Genomic DNA, 18441 nt, shown 5'->3' with positions numbered 1-18441 from the left:
GTATTGATTTATCCAATTCTCTGAAGGCTCTGTGGATTACACTTTGTAATGATTTATGGCATACATTCCTGCATCTTTTGTTTTTCATTTCCTGTTCTATGCCTTATATCTTTTCTAATTATTTGTTGCAGTTGGAACCCATTGCAGAAAAGACAACAATGCACAGATTTGAACATGAGATACCACTCAAATGTCCAAACCAGGTAAATGCATTTTCTTAGGACTCTATAGTGCAATGTAATTTCCAGTATTATTTTCTTTCCCATCCTTGCTGTGCAAGTGAGATTAATAAAGCCACCCCCATCCTGTTTCTTTTCTATGAACTGTATAAATCCTACAAAATAGAAAGAAATATTCAATTGCAAAATTATCTCAGTTAGCCTTGACTGGATGTTGACACTAACATATGTAATAGAAGTGAGAAGTGTTCTATAACTTCACTAAACTTAGTGAGGAACTTCTGTGCATAAAATGAGACATCAGAAAGGGCGTTGGTGCTTACCTGACATGCCCGTTCTCCTTGAGCTGCGAAGAGCATCCAGTAGTGGGAGGTGCTTCAGTCTCTGCTCATCTAGGCTGGGCTTAATTTGCGGAATGCTCCTCCTCTTCCACGGGACTCCTCCCCAGCGTTCCCCAGTTTTGGCGAAGATGAGAGAAACAAACACTCTCGCCCTTAACACTGTAAAAATTTGTTGGCCGAAACAGGATCCCACCAGACGGAAGAGGATGGGGCTGGATGCTCTTCGCAGCTCAAGGAGAACGGGCGTGTCAGGTAAACACCAACGCCCTTTCTCCCACTTGCTGCTCAGAGCATCCGGTAGTGGGACATACCAAAGCTTGGCCTGTCCTACGGGAAGGACTCCGTCTGTCTTGGGATCCCCTCCTGGTCCCTGTGGACCTGTTGCAGCACCCTTCTGCCAAAGGAGGCCTCAGCTGATGCAAACACATCTATTTTATAATGCCTAATAAAAGGCGACGGAGAGGCCTAGGTTGCGGCACGACAGATGTCAGTGATTGGTGCTTGCGTGGCCCATGCTGCCGATGTTGCGGCACTCCTTGTTGAATGAGATGTTATGCCCCTGGGCACTTGAAGTGCTTGAGTCTGATATGTTTTTGCTATTGCGGCCCGTAGCCAACAGCCTATTGTGGAGCATGAGACCTTGCATCCCTGGTTGTTGGGCTGAAAAGACACAAATAAAGCCTCCGTTTTTCTAAAAGAGGCTGTGCGGTGAATATATATTCGTAACGCTCACCTCACGTCCAGCCGATGCCACTGTCGTTCCAGCCCTTGGGATGGCTTGGGACAAAAATTAGGAAGTATCAGTTCTTGTGCCCTGTGAAAGGCTGAATCAACTTTGGGTATGAACGTAGGATCGGAACGAAGGACGACCCTGTTGGAATGGAAGACGCAAAGATCTTGCCTGATCGACAAGGCTGCCAGTTCCAAAATACGACGAGCAGAAGTGATTGCTACAAGAAAAACTACTTTATACATCGAAATTGGAGACTTGATGATTGCAAGGGCTCGAAAGGGCACTTAGTGAGTGCAAGAAGGACCTTGTTAAGGTCCCAAGTGGGATAACGGTGAACCATTGGTGGGTGTAAGTTTGTGGCTCCTCGAAGGAAACACTGTATGCGTGGATGATGGGAAAGGGATAGGAGACCTTCATAAGTGATGACTGACGCCAAGGCCGCCACTTGTCTTTTCAACGTATTAGGTGATAATCCCTTGTCAAGCCCATCTTGTAAGAACTCTAGGATCTGCGCCACAGATGGAGAAATGGGATCAATTTGAGACTTAGTACACCATTTGTAGAAACTGGACCACGTGGCATTGTAGATGCGAGTTGTTGAAGGGCGTCTGGCAGCTTGGATAGTGGCGATAACTCTGTTGGAAAACTTTTGCTCTTCAGATGACTCCGCTCAACCTCCAGACAGTCAGGTGCAATCATTGAGGGTCCAGATGTTGAAGGGGTCCTTGGGTTAACAAGACCCTGTCTGGCAAAATTCTCCATGGTGGTGATACAGATAGACTGCAGAGGTCTGCAAACCACGACCGTCTGGGCCAATAGGGAGCTACTAGAAGCAGTTCCGCCCTCTCATCGAGCAGCTTCTGGAAGACCTTGGGGATCAGTGGAAGGGGCGGGAATGCATACAGAAGCCCCAGGGGCCAACAGCAATGGAGCGCATTGAAATTCTCCGCTCCTTGTGAGTGGTATCTGGAAAGAAATCTCGGGAGCTGAGCATTGAGGGGGGAAGCGAACAGGTCTACTACTGGCTGCCCGAATGTCCTGACCGCCTCTTGAAAGAGGGTTGGATGGAGGCGCCACTCCAATGGATCTATCGTGGCCGTGCTTAGCCAATCTGCCTGTGTATTCAACAGTCCTGAAATGTGTTCTGCTCTGATGGAAATCAGGTTGCTCTCTGCCCAACGACACAAATGCTCCGCTTCTGCATGAGGTGTTTCGACTGAGTGCCCCCTGTTTGTTTATGTGAGCTTTCGCAGTTACATTGTCGGTCAATATTAATATGTGTTGGTTGCGTACCTGTGGAAGGAAGCTGCGGAGAGCCAGGTGTACTGCTCAAAGCTCCAGCTAGTTTATGCTGCGCGATCATTTTATGGAGGACCAGTGGCCTTGGGCTGTGAGCGATTGAAAGTGAGCTCCCCATCCAATCAGGTTGGCATCGGTGGTGATGGTAAGTCTGTGGGGCTCTTTGAATAGGCAACCCTTGTTTATGGCTGGTCGGGTCCACCAGAGGAGAGATATGAGGACCTGTGATGAACTTTGACCTTGTATTTGGAGTTGCTTCGGCCAGATTGCTGGTATGGGAGCAGGAACCACTGGAGGGATCTAATGTGGAGCCGGGACCAAGGAATAATAGATATACATGAGATCATCTTGCCTAACAATTTTGATAAATCAGCTAAGGACACCCTCCTGCGAACTCTGACCTCCTTAACTAATTGATGAATGCTGTTTTGTCTATCTGGTGACAGGAAAACTTTGCCCTCCACTGTATCTATGACTGCCCCCAGATGGATTAATCGAGTCAAAGGCGTTAAATGACTCTTTTCCCAATTGATTGAGAACCGTGTAGTTGTAGGGAGTGTAATGTGGTCTGAGTATCTATGACTGATTGATGAACAGAAGATGACAGAATTAAGATATCTCTGGCTGTTGCCCTGGTCGGAAAGGTGGGGATCTCTGGTATCTGGTTGAGAACGGTCCCTGATAAAAGGGCCAAAAGGATCCCCTCCGAAAGGACTGAGGGTTTCTAGGGTCTGACCTCCGAAAAAGGGAGGGTAAAATTTTCTTTTTATTTCGAGTCTCAATGAGTAGCGGATCGAGGGAAGGGCCAAGCAGTCTGTCTCCCGCTAGAGGAGATGAAGCAAGCTTGCATTTATGTTTAATGTCCGCTTTCCAGTTCTTTAACCATAGCAAGCGTCGTGCTGTGACATGTGAAGTGATGGCTCTGGCTGAAAACTTAACTGCATGAAAGGTTGCATCAGCTGAGAATTCGGCGGCTGCTGTCAGCTTTGCAATGTCTTGGTATGCTCTAGTATTGGAATTGGGGACATGCTCCCATAATAGCCGGAGCCATCTGAGGGAAGAACGGGTAAAGAAGGAAGTGGCCGTGGCTGCTCTGATGGCCCATGCATTAGACTGATGGGCCCTGCATAGGGCTAGCTCGGCCTGTTTGTCCTCTGGCTTTAATGCCTCCAGTGCCTCACTGGGAATGGAGGATGAGGACACTAATCCCACAATGGGTTCATCTACCTCAGGAGTATTCAACAATTTTAAGAAATCTGGGGCCAAATTAAAGAATTTCCTGTCGTAACCAGTGGGGGCCGGGTACACTGCTGCAGAAGCCCACTGTTTCTGTACCAGGTCTGCAAACATGTGGGGGACTGGAATCACGTCTGCTTCAACAACAGGTTGGGTGAAAATGAGATCTTCTGGTCCCTCGTCTGATGGAGTTGGAGTGGTAAAAGGGGCCAGCTTGTCCAATTGCGCAGTATTTTTGGCCTTGAACAATAGAGATTTGAAAAGTTGTGGCCAGAACAAGCCTGTAAATACAGGTTGGTCGGGAGCGAGGCCCTCACCCTCAGACATCCCCCTTTCTAAGGGGTCTGTTTCCAACATGGCTGGGTCAGTATCATGCATTGATTCTGATTCACTCTGGTCCATGTGTTCAATTGTGTTCCACCTCTTCCACCTCCTCCTCCTGCTCCTCCTCCTGCGGCTCCTGTAGGAGCATACCCCTTTGACACTGTACCTGGGTATAGCGTAGCTGCAACCTGGCCAATGACCAAACTGATTGCGAATCATACTCAGCGGGTGCGGGATGATCCCTGGTCAGAACTGCATGTTGCAGGCCTGCTGCGATTCCCTGATGGATAGCCATCTCCATCCAGGTCTTCATTCACTCTGGCACATCCTCTGGAAGAGATTGTTCCTGTCGAAGACCGGCAGCCATTGGTGTGAATGTCGCTTCAGGTATTCTTTGCATGGTTGGTGATTGAGCTGACTGGACCTGTTGACTCAGGGGAGCCATGCTGCGCCTGGATGAGAGGGAGAGATCTAGGGGGGTAGGAGGGAGGAAAGAGGAGGACGGCTCTGGACTGTGTGGTGAAAAGGTTTGAGAGGTCCTGTGTGCCTCCCGTGTGCTAGCGGTTGGGGGGGCGAAATGCGTGTGAAGCCTGCCTGCGCTTAGGAGCACTTCCTGGTAATGTGATCCCCAATGGCCAGATGGCAAGGGCAGCGTCAGTAAGAAAAGAACAATTGACTATCTGTCAAACCTGAAAGAGAATTCTCCTGTTTCGGCCAAGGAGTAACGAAAAAGCACTGCCTATCTCACGCAAGGCTGAGCCAAAACTGGGGAACGCTGGGGAGGAGTCCCGTGGAGGAGGAGGAGCGTTCCGCAAATTAAGCCCAGCCTAGATGAGCAGAGACTGAAGCACCTCCCACTACTGGATGCTCTGAGCGGCTCGTGAGAGAAAAGGTATATGTATCTAGAAAATGAGAGATGACTTGAGGGGTTAACACCACGTCCTACTCCCTGTCCTATTGTTTTTTATTTTATTTTTTATATGTACCCATTTCATGTATTCACAACTATGTATACCTTATACTTATTATCTTGTAAACAATTGGCAAATCAAATAAATAAATAATAAATAAGTGTTGATGTGGATCCATCTGAATTCACTAGAATGCTTTACTCACTCCAAGGACTTAACACATCATTAGCATCCACCCTTGGGATGTCTGAAGTTCTGGAAGGCACATGTATTCTTATGTTGGTCTTCTTTAGGTGTTGCAGCTGCACTGACTGCCTAAAAATTGGTGGCTTTCTATTTTGGCACTTGGATAATTTACTGGTCTAAGGAATCATGATAATTCCTAGATGGAAGCACCACCCAGAATTCTTGGATTAATAAAACAAGACATCAGGAGCTGCATGATTTGCTCTCTGGATTGTGTGTGTGTGTGTGTGTGTGTGTGTGTGTGTGTTTAACAGAAGCTTCTCTTATCAGACTAATCAAATCAGTTTGTGATACTGAAGAGCAGGTAAACTGGCATGCCTCCCCACTACAAATCCCAGACTTATAGCAGTTATTCATCCCACCAAATCTCTGTATATTTTCTTCTGAAGATCAACAGTAATTGAGATGGTAGGAGTTAATGTGAGAGAGATTTAGATATAAAGACCAATATGAAGGAAGTTGACTTCTTCTGCTTGAGAAACAACAATGCCTGCTTTTATCGTGTTAAAATGGCTGAGATCTCATAATCTCCTATCTCATCTGCTTGATCATCTGTACCTAATCAAAGGTACAGATGACTACAGTATCTGGGTTATTTGTAAGACAGGCTTGCCTCTGGAGGGCATTTTGGGATCATCTTTTCACTTTGACTTGCTATTCCTGTTCCGTAGGCCCAACCATATTTAATGACATACAAAAACAGCAACTATACTTACCACAAGGAAAATACTCCAGGTTATGGAAGCCAGATGCTATGCAAGGATAAAGAACCATCAACCGAATATCCTACTACAGGTAATCTTAGATGTCTGACACCAAATCATCAAGAGAAGGACGAATTTAAAATGTTGTTTCCCCTGCCAAAAGATAATATAAAATATCAACTTTCTCAATTTCTGAACATATTTTGCTGTATTTTCAGCAGTCGTCCACATTTTTTATTAGATAAAGTTGCAGATATGATCCATGGCAATGACCATTAACATGGCTAAGATACTACAGAGAGCCAATTTGGCCTAGTGGTGAAGCTGAAAAAAGCCTCCTGCTGAAAAAGCAGGAGAGTGTGAATTCTTGTCCCCCCCACCCTTAAGCACAAAGCCAATTGGGTGACTTTGGGCCACTCGTTCTCTCTTACCCCGACTCACCTCACAGGGTTGTTGTTGAGGGGAAAACAGGAGGATAAAGGTGTTTCGGACATGTTCGCTGACTTGTGTTATGTATAGAAATAATAAAGGTGGGTTACAAACAAACAAAACAAATACTAATAATGTATTGTGGTCCCTGGGGAGGAAAATACTTTTTAAGGAAATTTGGATTGTTCATTTATACAATATATAAAGGTGTGAAACTCATTCTTATACATAAATATCACTAAGTACCACCAAAAGAGTTTGGTTGAACTTATTTTGAGGTGTGTATAAGGTTATAATCTAATTTATTGTAAATGTATGAAACCATACTGATGTTGGCCGTGACTTATACACGTTTCTGTTGTACTACTTACTACATATTTAAAATTTCTCAGAAAGATTCCCCAGAAATTTCTCAGATTTTTTTTCTGCAACATATCAGAACAGTTGCTTGCATTCTGGAATGAGTTTGCATATCTTGTTGAAATGTATTGATGAAACATATGTCCAGCTAGTTCATTAGTGTGCTTGCTCTTTCAATTGAAAAAAAAAAATCAGGTAATTTGTGGCTCAGATGCTGTAAACAGTTATTTCTAACTTTGGAACTTTACTTGCATTATTATACTATTTTTTCTTAACAGTATGAATACTTTACATACAGTTCTTAGCAACTGTCTTATTTAGTGACTGTTCAGTTATGATGGCAATGAAAAAGTAACTTTACAACTAATCCTTACATTTACAACTGCTCAGGTCTATAAAGCAAAGGAAAGACCACAAGCATGGTTGTGTTTTCACTTACAACCACTTCAGTTTACAACCAAATTGTTGATCCCAATTGTGGCTGCTAAACAAGGATTATCTGTATTTATTTAGCATATTTAAAAACCACTAACTTCAGTGGCTTTCAAGGGGAGGATAGAACCAGTGGAAACCATGAATTTGTAAAGTAATGCAATAATATCACATAGGTACAGTCAAGAAGTTAGGTTCGTTAGCAGGAATGTTTGGAAGAAGTTGTGAGAGGTAGCTCTTTGGCTCAAGGGAAAACCTAAGTTGAAAGAAGAAGAAGCATTTCCATGCCAAAAGAAGAATGGCCCTGGAATATGGTGCTCAGGAACCTGGGGGGAGGGGAGCCATGCTTCTAGTAACTTCAAAAGGCTAATACCATCTGGCAGTACTCAAAATCTGATGGAGTCATCACCAGCATTAATATAGAGGCATCATAGATTGATGGTCAGGAAGTATAGGGAATGTACATCTTCTGAACTGGAACCATTACATTCAATGGTATGCTCCTCTGTAGAGAACTGGAGGATGAAACAAAGGTGACATTGTGACGACAATGTCTTACACAAATTATGAGTAAAGCTTTTTTTTATGCTGAAATTAGCCAGAATGGAATTCTGCTTCCTGCAAGAGGTTTAATTGCAATGTTGATTTTCTTTGTTCTTTTTCATTTTTGTTTCACAGTTCATAGCCTAAAACCAGCTGATGTGCAAGTAGTAGCTGCCTTGGGAGAATCCTTGACTGTAAGAAGCCTGGTTCTTTTGTCATTCTTTTCCTAGGAAAGCTGCAGTTCCCTTTGTTTATTTAAATACAGAGTACAGGTTCCTGTGCTGGCTCCTGGGAGAGGCAAAGGCTGCTCCCACTGTGGAAATATGGACGTAGGCTCATCGTAATTCTCAGCCCTAATGAGATCCCCTCCACTTAGTTTGAATCAAATCATTATGGCTCAAGTTTTCATGTAAATCCAGCCTGGCTTTTTCAACAAACTTGACAGCCTTAATAACTTCATTAAGTAATTTAATCAGGCATTGATAATAGCTGTTTTGAGTCCTAAAGGAAAACTTCATCATTCTGTTACTTTTTCCCTGGCTGCCTGAATTTGAGCAGAGTTGGGCTATTGGTTATGAGTGGCAAAAGATTTCTAACTCAGTTATTTTCATATAAAGCATGACAGAGGCTGACAGCGAGGAAAAACCAAAATCAAGTTGTTGGTTTTGGGGAGGGCTTGGTTTTTTGTTTTTGTTTTTGCAAAAGCACCAACTTTAAAAGTTGATTGATCACAGCAGGAGTTGAGATTTCAGATGAAGGATCACAGCCCTTAGAATGTCAGGTATTAAAAGCTTTATGAACAGGTGTAGCTCAGTTGTTTTGGGGGCATTCTAAGTGCTCATTTTGTGTAGGTTGGGATGGGAGAGAAAATTAAGGCAGCAGGATTTCCTGATTGTTCCAGAATGGGAGGGAAACACAATGCAGACGATGTCTAGATGTGGCCTAAATAAGGAACATCCATATCTAAGTTGTGCCATTGCTCCTCCCAGTCATCTTCATTTTGTCTCTTAGTTACATTAGATGGGCTACCAAGCAGAACTCTGTGCTTGTTGCCCCTTTACACATATGCACCAACCTCATTCTGACTTCTCTCCATTCAGCTCCACTTGAATAAATAATGGGACAACAGTTGTACAAGAGCTCAGTGAACTGATAGTTTATCATTTCTCGATGAATTTCTCACTATATTGCTCCATTAATCTTGCCTCTTGCTCATAACAGTTCAAAACACCACTTTGTGCATCCATACATCTTGTTGATGGGACATGGGGCATATGCCTCCGCTATTTCAGACCTTTCAAAAAAGCCATGCAGAGGAAGCTTATAATAATGATAGGTGGATAAAAATGCCAAATCCACCTAAACATTTGGCCGACACTGTGTGACCAATTATAATAATAAATTTTGGGCTGCACTTAGAAAATCTGTGCATTTGACAACATTTCCATCTCAGTTACAAAAGGCCACACTGCTTGGAGTCTCACATGTACTATGTGGATATATTCCAACAGTCTAGATTCTTGGGAAGAACTTGCATATGAAGCTCTTTAACAATAGTTAAAGAGCTGGCATTTCACATTTTTAGGTGTATAATTATTATATAAACATGACTAAAAAGGGTCAGATGCCCATGTTGTAAGCTCCAAAGACTTAAGGGGATAAGATTTATTTGAACAATAAAAAAGGAAAAGAAAACACAAAATTAATGAAATTGTTCTTTCTGTTCTTTCTGAGATAGGCTGGTATTGGAATAGGGTCAGCACCAAATGATATGTGGGATATGCATACACAATATCGGGGTCTGGCTTGGAGGTAAGTCTGCTATTTTTGGGCTCAAGTCATTGCTGATTAAAGTGTTATTCATCCGTCCTTTAGTCAGCAGAAAAGTCTACTACAATATTCTGCTATAGTTTTCTGCTACAATAAGCAAGCACAGCAGATGGCGCTTATTGCCAGTTTAGGAACTGATGGAGTCCTTTGGGTTAATTTCACAGCTGGTGGGGAAAACAAGCACTTGTCCTTCTCTCTTTCTGGACTGAGGCCAGTTTAGATAAATGCTTAGAATAGCATGTTTATCCACCAGTCAAGTTACCCAGCTAACAGATGGTAGCACCTAAGACAGACCCAGACTATCATGGGAGAAGTTCTCCCAATGCTTCTTGTCACACTGCCTTCATCCTGTTTTTATAACTTTTATTATTATTGCAATGGATTCATGGATGAGTGCTAAAACTACGGTATGGCCTTGATCAGATCACTGCCTGGACACGTCTGAGACCATTGCAACTGTCAGGCTGTGCATTACTTATGAACTAGACTCCGTTTCCTTTCAACCATGGTTGGGAATGCAACTCACTCATCATGGATTTGCTTCTTCTCACCTCCCTGCTTTACCCCACATACCCTTCTATGACTGTTACCTGTCAGCTGGGTTCACCTTCTTTCAGAAGAGCCTTGCACCCATGTTTAGAAATAGCCCATTAGGCAACAGATGCAGACCAAGAACTTTGCAAGAGCCCGGTTCCATTCCCCTCTGTGCTGCTTCTGTGTCTATGACTTATCAAAGGAATTGTTGCTGAGCATGGGTTGAGCCCCCTTTTGGAACACCAAAGTACACTCAACTAGGCAATTTCTGAAGATTTTGAGGAGAAAAAGCATTAAACCATTCAGCAAGAAGGCCACTTTATTCATTTTGTACTTTTAAAGTACAAGTTTCACCATGTGCTCTATAATGGGCAAAATAATACAGTTTTAAGGGGTTTAACTGAGATGACACCTCAAAAATCTAGAAAGTTATTTGCTGATATGCTAAGAATACTATGGGCCCATATTCCTTTCCTTGTAGGCTTACAGTTTTCAAAATTTTCTGGAGGAGGTGTAACTCCTGTGTCTCTTTATAATTGTTATGCTGGATCTGCTATGCAAAGGAAAGTTTACAAGTTGCCCATTCCTTCAGAATAAAGTTTGCCTTTGTTTTATAGAAATCAGGGTATAGAATAAGAAGAATAAGAAACACTACCTATGTTATGTGATGGTTCCTATTGGTCATTAACAAGTTCTGCTCAGATGATACAAGATTAATATCCCATAAAATATCATTTATTGTCAGAGAGATTGGACATGCCAGAAGGAGGAGTTAAGTGGGGAATTAGTCTGGAATCGTTACATAGGCAAGGTCCAACCCCCCCCCAGGGGTGGGATTCAAATTTTTTAACAACCAGTTCTGTGGGCGTGGCTTAGGTGGTGGGCATGGCTTGGTGGTCATGTGACTGAGTGGACATGGCTTGGTGGTCATGGTCATATTATTGGCTGGGCGTGGCCAACTCAGTATCACTCACATCGAGGCACGCATCTCCTCGCCTGGCCTCTCATGACTGTGGGGATGCTGCAACAGTCGTAAGTGTGAAAAACGGTCATAAGTCCCTTTTTTCAGTGCCATTGTAACTTTGAATGGTCACTCCACACAAGCAAAGTACCAGCAAAGGAGGGGGGGGGGAAACTCCAGAGACGTTCCAAGACAGGAAGTCTAGTCCTGCCAAGAATGTAATAAGAATTATTGGAGAGGCAGTTTCTGTAAGCAACAACAGCATGTTTCCTTCCTGCCTTCCTTACAGGATTAGGCCAGTAATTTCTTCTAACAACCGGTTCTCCAAACTGCTTAGAATGTTAACAACCGGTTCTAGCAAATAGGTGCTAACTGGTAGAATCCCCCCCTGTCCCCCCTCCAAATGCTGTTAAACTTTATCTAGTCTGGCCCAGGTGCAAACTGTCAGTCTGGGAGATTGCTGTGAAACAGGCATTGAGCAATAAAAAAACCTAATGTAAACACTTTACATGTGGGTCTGGTTGTTTGGGTCTGACATTAATACACCTTATCCTGTCCATCCTTTCCTTTCCCTGCTACTTATATCAGCATGTCTTGGTTCCAGTTATCGTTCTACTTAAATTGCATTTTTCCTGAAAAATAAGTTCTCTTTTATACTAACAGGGGCTTTCTTCTTCTGTTTTTCTCATTGCAGCATTGGAGGGGATGCTTCATTAAAGAATATAACAACTTTACCAAGTAAGTCAAATCTGGTTCCTGCAATTGTGCTATGAGAAAGTAGCAGTCGCTCGCTCTCTGTGTTGTTATTAAGAATTAGTGATTCAGTAAGGATGGAATCCATGACACAATACAGCACAGAACTCAATGTTGCAGTTGATATCAGAGTTATTCTTAAAATTAGATTGCTTCCTGACTCTGAATGTTTGATCAATCAAAATATCATCTTATCTGTAGATAAGACAGTTTTGGTTTTTAAAAGGCTTTTATTATAGATCGTCAATTTATTTAGAGGATTTGAATTTAATAATAAATTATAATTAACAATGTATGATTCAATTGAAATCCTCCAATATTTGTCCTGCTTTGTTACCCTACAAAATATCTGAATTCCTGCTGAATGCAATAATATATAGTATATTTCCAAAAGTAGTGAATAAGATGGGTAATATTAAAAAGCCTACAATAATTGCTCAAAACAGATCACACCATCTAGTAACTGTTGAGTAAATTTTCCTCTAAAGGGATCCTTTGATTTTCTTCCTTCCTTCCATTATTTGCCATTTTTTCTAGATATCCTTCGTGAATTCAATGCTAATCTCACAGGCTATTCGGTTGGTATTGGTGAATTTACTGAGGCAAATGCCTTTCTCAATCAGGCAGTTCCAGGAGCCCAGGCTAGGTACGTGTGTTTTTTTTTAAATTGTACACACACAAAATTTGCAAAATGTTGCATTCCAGAATGTTTATAAACTTCTTCAAGATCACTTGATTTAAGCATTTTGGCCCAGCAGTTTTCCAGCAGCAAATTTTTCCAGAACAGCTACTAGTTCATGGTGTTCTTGATACAATCGACACACATTGATGGCTGTTTCAATAGCCAGAAATTGGCAACTTTTGTGGCCCCAAGGGCTGAATTAAATTTTGAAACTGAATATGTTTTTATTTATCCATTATGTTGCATTGTTGACATACAAATGCATGTACTGCACATATACATTAAATCTGTTTTCTTCTCTCCCAGTGTTCCTGGAGATTTGCTGGGAATAAGGCACATTCTGTCCAATGCTTCTGTTTGCTAATTTATGGTTTTTATTCTAGCACTGTTTAGAAAGGCTGGTAGGTCCTGGAGAGCAGTCATACTCATTTTTGTTTCCAGTAATTCTGCTTAGAATTGCTTATTTCCTCATTGATTTCTCTGTTGATCAGAGAAGGACAGAATGTGCTGTTCCTGCTGCTAATGATAGAAAATCCATGATCTGTTTACCTTGATCAGCTTTCTAGTATGAAGAATAAGTGAAACTCCTTGTGGCTCCCTGATGTGCTCATTGCTCACCTTTGCAGGATTATTTCACTTAAGCAAAGTAGCCAAAGTGACAGCAATGTCAGAAACATATTTTTATTAAAATGTTTACTATTGTCTTCTTAATGCTAGGGATTAGGAGAGGTTTTTGCAGAAAATTCTGCTTCATACCCCTTCAGTTTTGGGTGCCATTCATCCACTTCAGGGAAATTGTCTTGGGACAGTACCAAAAGACATGAAAGGAATAGCACATCAATATTATCCAACACTTTTATCTTGGAATTATAATGTAAAGGTTTGTTCCTTTGACATCTCTTGGCTTCCCTTAAATGTATTCACTTGAGAAAGAAGTGGAGAAAAATAAATATTCCCTCTTTCCCCTTTTTCCAAAAGCTGCCATTATGTTCACTGATATTATTACAGTGTCCATGAACTCCTAAATACTTTTGCTGGGAGTTATTTGCACTCTAGGTTATCTAGTAAGGATAAAACAGATGGATATATATCCTGGATTTTCACCCAATAGCCATATACATCAGGGAATGATCTTATCAAAGTTAATTATTTATCTCCGCTGATATGAAGCTGTTTCAGGAAATATTGGGACATCCTTATGTATGGGAAATCTATGAAACAGAACAAATGAAGGAACAGACCAACAACTCACTTCAGATTCTGAGACCAGGGGTTACAGAGGTGATATTCAGCAGGTTCTGACCAGTTCTGGAGAACCGATAGTGGAAATTTTGAGTAGTTCAGAGAACCGGCAAATACCACCTCTGACTGGAGATTTTACAGTATCCCTCTCCTGCCATGCCCACCAAGCCACACCCACTGAACCAGTAGTAAAAAAAAATTGAATCCCGCCACTGAAGGGTTAGCTCCTCTTCCATATTTCATCACTATTAAGATGCTCCTATATAATAGCTTCAGGCAATAACTAATAATTCAAGAATGAGGTGGCATGCTGCCTTCCTTCCTTCTGTTGGAAGAAATGTCCATCTGGGTTCAGTTCCAAGTGGGGAGAAAGACACTGGAAACATGGAGGCTATTTGGAAAGATGGTTTAATGGTGGACAGGACCACATGGTTTGAGGACCTGGGCAATGAAGCACATGGGTGTGTGTGAAAGAGAGATTTATACCCTCTCTTGGGCTTTGAATTTGTTTCCTGTTCCTGTGAAAGAAATGTATTCTGATTAGTTATCAGACTCCCATGGGGCCATGCAGGGATAACTTAGTAGGTTGTCTTGAGTCCCAGGTTTGGTTGAATCTTGCTGGGTGATGATGTAATGAAGAAGGTTGTGTTTTGGAAGGGTGTTGGGCTAATCCTATCATGTTGTTTCATTTTGTAAATAAGCTGGCTCAGCCTTTTGTATTGTATATCCCTATGGTCTTTCTAGGGCTATTAACAAAGGTGGGGGCTGTTTTCCAAGAGTATATTTCTCCTTTTCTCCAGGGAGTTATAATATTCTGCCTTTTTAATATTTCCTAGAATATTTCATTCTTCTAGGAGAAGGGTAGGTGCTGACTTTCTACCTTCCTTCCTTTCTCTTTCCCTCCCTCCCAAAAATACAGTAATTTCTAATACTATTAAATTTTATGCACAACTGAAAGCAAAATGCTACCATGTATAATTCTTCAGAGACAGATCTGATTCTGAAGCTCCTAGCTGTTAGACATGTCATCAACCACTTTTGCTGATGAATCACTCCCTTTTTCTGAGTATTATTTTACTTATTCCATTGTAAACAAAAGCAATATATGATGGTCCTATATTAAAGTGTTCCCTGGGGGACTTCCAGACAATTTAATTTAATTTAATTAATTTGTTAATTACGTATCTGATATTAACACAGTTGAGAAAGTCCAGAAATATTTCACAAGAAGAGTTCTCCACTCCTCTACTTGTTGCAGAATACCTTATGCCACCAGACTTGAAATTCTAGACCTAGAAAACCTAGAATTATGCCACCTTCAGTCCGATCTAAGTATAGTATATAAAATCATACATTGCAATGTCCTACCTGTCAATGAATACTTCAGCTTCAACCATAACAATACAAGAGCAAACAATAGATACAAACTCAAGGTTAATCGCACCAAACTTGATTGCAGGAAATATGACTTCAGCAACAGAGTGGTCAATGTCTGGAATACTCTACCTGACTCTGTGGTTTCTTCCACAAACCCCCAAAACTTTAACCTTAGACTTTCTACTATTGACCTCACCCCTTTCCTAAGAGGTCTGTAGGGGACGTGCATAAGCGCACCAACGTGCCTACCATCCCTGTCCTATTGTTTCTTTTTTTAAAAAAAATTCTTATATGAATCCATGTATTCATAACTATGTTTTTACATATAACTATTATCTTATAAGCAATTGACAAACCAAATAAAATAAAAAAACAATACTTATATTGTGCAATTATCCTAGTCTTTTCACAATGCTTTATTGGGGGAGCCACAGTGGTATTTATATTTCTGATTTTACTGTTGCTTTTTAATAGTATGTTTTTTAGGTATTTTTTTCAGGCATCAGTTCTCTATTAACCTGATTCATCTTTTTTTCTTATTTTTTTTTCCTCTAGGGATCTACCAGATCAAGTAAAGCGTCTTGTAAAAATAATGAAAAATCATTTGGTGGGTTGGCAACATTCAAGGAACTCATTTATTTGTCACTGTTGTGCAATGGCTAAGCCCATATAGTAGAAAGTAGAATATCAAATATTCCCATATACTTTCTGGCTTTTCACTCCTGGTTCTACTTCCTATTTAAGTTTTTAGCTTGATAGACTCTGCTATTTCCATCTATCAGGGACTCCTTACCTGCCATTCACCTGGGGTGTATAGGCGAAAAGACTGTCACAATCTATGCTGCCTTTCTGGAAATTAAAAGGTCAAAAGAAATAATTTCAATAAGGCTATCTAAAGAGACAACTACAAAGAAATAGCATTAGGATTCAAATCACACATATCAAAAGTACATGCCAAAGAGATATTATCTATCTCTAATGAGACTGTGGATTACATGCTTAGCAAGTAGCCCAAAATTCAGTGAACAGTCAAAATCATAACAATTTAGTGATTTATTCAGAATTACAATAAATTGCATTTTAAAAGTGTAGGATATCTTTATATTTGCATGGATAAACCAGAAATGATATACTGTATTATTTTATTCTTTTCATTCAGAAAGCCAAATTCGATACTGACTGGAAGGTCATAACAATATTCATTGGAATCCAAGATCTCTGTAACTATTGCAAAGATATTGTAAGTTTTTGGAATGTATAAAAGCCAACATTTTAGTTGTGTGGAACTATTAACATTGCAACTTTGTTTTAGAGAAGACAAAGTTCCATAACTGAACAGCCTATTGACAACTATAGGGCTCAATTGGAAGTTGTGGTGATATTTGCATATTAATACCAAAAAGATTAGTTATGTAATCTGAAGTAATTTTCTGCAGTGAGGATAAAGTTTCAGGTGTAAACTGAAAGGTGATCACTTTTTTCTCCTACCTACTTTATTTCGTCCATGGTTTGATTGTAATTTTTTATTAACTCATGGCAATTAACTGATAAACTCTCTCTTCACTCTGTACCGTATTTATCGGCGTATAACATGCACAGGCGTATAACACGCATCTTCATTTTAAGAGGGAAATTTCAGGAAAAAAAATTAAATTTCTAAATAAAAACTTTGAAGCAAAATAAGGGTAGCTCAGAACTTTTTTTTTTATTAATATTATTACCACTTATAAGGTAAATCAGTGGTCCCCAACCTTTTTGTACCAGGGACCGGTTTCAAGCAGAAAATTTTTGCAAGGACCGGGGGGGAAGAGAAGAGAAGGAGGCTTCGCTCTCTCGCTGCTCCACCATCCAAGGAAGAAACTGCTTCAAAGAAGCGGGGGCTTTTCCTGTTGCCGCAGCTATTCCGAAGCGCCCGTTTCACCCCACTCCCACCGCGCGCGCTTCAATCCACAGTGTCCCATTTGCCTGCCTGCCTGCCTGCCTTAGTTTCTGGTTGTTTGGGAGCAGCTTCGCTGAGAATAATAACTATTCGCCTCTTTTACTCAGCCGAAGCTGTTCCGATTCAACCATTAATGAAGGCAGGCAGGCAGGCAGAACGGAGCACTGCGGGCGGGCGGGCGGGCGGACGGGGTGGGGTGGGGAGAAGCGGGCGCTTCAGGGAAGCTGGCGACAGGAAAGCCCCCCGCTCTTTGAAGCAGTTTCTTCCTGTGCTGGAGGAGGAGCGAGAGAGCGACTGAGAGAGCTGACCCAGAGAGAAGGACAGGCTTCGGTTGCTTCCTCCCTCCCCTTCTTTCATTTGTGTCCTTGATCCCCGATCCAGCAGCATTCACCGAAGGTGAAGAAAGCCGCCATTTTTTTAAAAAAAATTCTTTGCGGCCCGGTAGAGAGTGCTCCACGGCCCGGTACCGGTCTGCGGCCCGGTGGTTGAGGACCCCTGAGGTAAATAATGCAAAATAATGCCCTCTGCTCGCACCGCCTGGCCTCCGCCGCACCGCCCGGCCTCCGCTGGCTTCTTAACATTATATGGGCGTATAACACGCATACATCATTTGCCCCTATTTTCAGGGGGGAAAAAGTGCGTGTTATACGCCGATAAATACGGTAATTCTCCTGGGCTAATTTGATGCTTCAAAAGTGCCAGATTTGCATAGGAAAAAAAATGAGGACAGCTGTCCTTAGTGTGCTATCTCAAATTAGTTCCAGAAATACTAGAACAAGAAAAGAAAATTAGGGAATCTCATCGATTTTCAGAAGTTACATAATATAGCTCCTGGTATCAAGCCAATGTTTCTGACACTGGTATTCATTTACCATGATGAAAAGAGAGTAACTGACATTTTCTTCTTTAAACTTTGGAAAATTTCAGCAATGACTTTATAGTATCTGTTTCCTTGCTAGGAAATATAGTAAGTGTATTTTTGCTTACAAATATAAACACTGATCATTTTAAAGATGTAGACAGCTGATCTCTAAAAGTATGCTAGTTGAATTCAGTTAAAAAGTATTGCCCAGCCTTTGACTCATTTTTTCTCTTAATTAAGAACTGCCAAGTTGGTGTATCTGAGCTCTTTTTGTAAACCAAAGTCTCTGACCTTACAAAAACCAGCAACAGTTCTAACTTTTGAGGATTGAACAGAAATTAGCTTCAGTGATTTACTCTTTCCATTCCCTGCCCTTGCCTGAAGATCTAAAACAACATTTAAACCCTGCTAAACTGAATGCAGTTACATTCCCCACTCCCCAGTATGAAAACCTATACAATCAGGGTTCCTCTCATAGAAAATATTCTGTTGAAAGTAGTTATAAATTTTCTTTCAAAAACTTT

General features: G+C 41.4%; 1 protein-coding gene across 2 annotated transcripts in view; it reads left to right on the top strand.

Annotated features, from left to right (window-relative positions):
* The window catches only part of PLB1 (phospholipase B1), a 114504-nt gene that overhangs the window by 55639 nt on the left and 40424 nt on the right, over nucleotides 1–18441 (top strand). For both annotated transcript variants that reach the window (XM_026681679.2, XM_087965297.1), the window contains 8 exons: nucleotides 132–203; nucleotides 5941–6064; nucleotides 7873–7931; nucleotides 9476–9549; nucleotides 11757–11800; nucleotides 12353–12461; nucleotides 15672–15723; nucleotides 16276–16356. In XM_026681679.2, the coding sequence (XP_026537464.2) occupies nucleotides 132–203; nucleotides 5941–6064; nucleotides 7873–7931; nucleotides 9476–9549; nucleotides 11757–11800; nucleotides 12353–12461; nucleotides 15672–15723; nucleotides 16276–16356 (615 nt within the window). The remainder of the gene's footprint in view (nucleotides 1–131; nucleotides 204–5940; nucleotides 6065–7872; nucleotides 7932–9475; nucleotides 9550–11756; nucleotides 11801–12352; nucleotides 12462–15671; nucleotides 15724–16275; nucleotides 16357–18441) is intronic.

Source organism: Notechis scutatus, chromosome 1 (genome assembly GCF_049901735.1).
Source record: "Notechis scutatus isolate UNSWTSFEM ecotype Mainland chromosome 1, rNotScu1.2, whole genome shotgun sequence".
In the NCBI taxonomy this organism is placed as follows: domain Eukaryota; kingdom Metazoa; phylum Chordata; class Lepidosauria; order Squamata; family Elapidae; genus Notechis; species Notechis scutatus.
The sequence above is the reverse complement of the archived record's forward strand: the minus strand, read 5'-3'. Positions and strand labels throughout refer to the sequence as shown.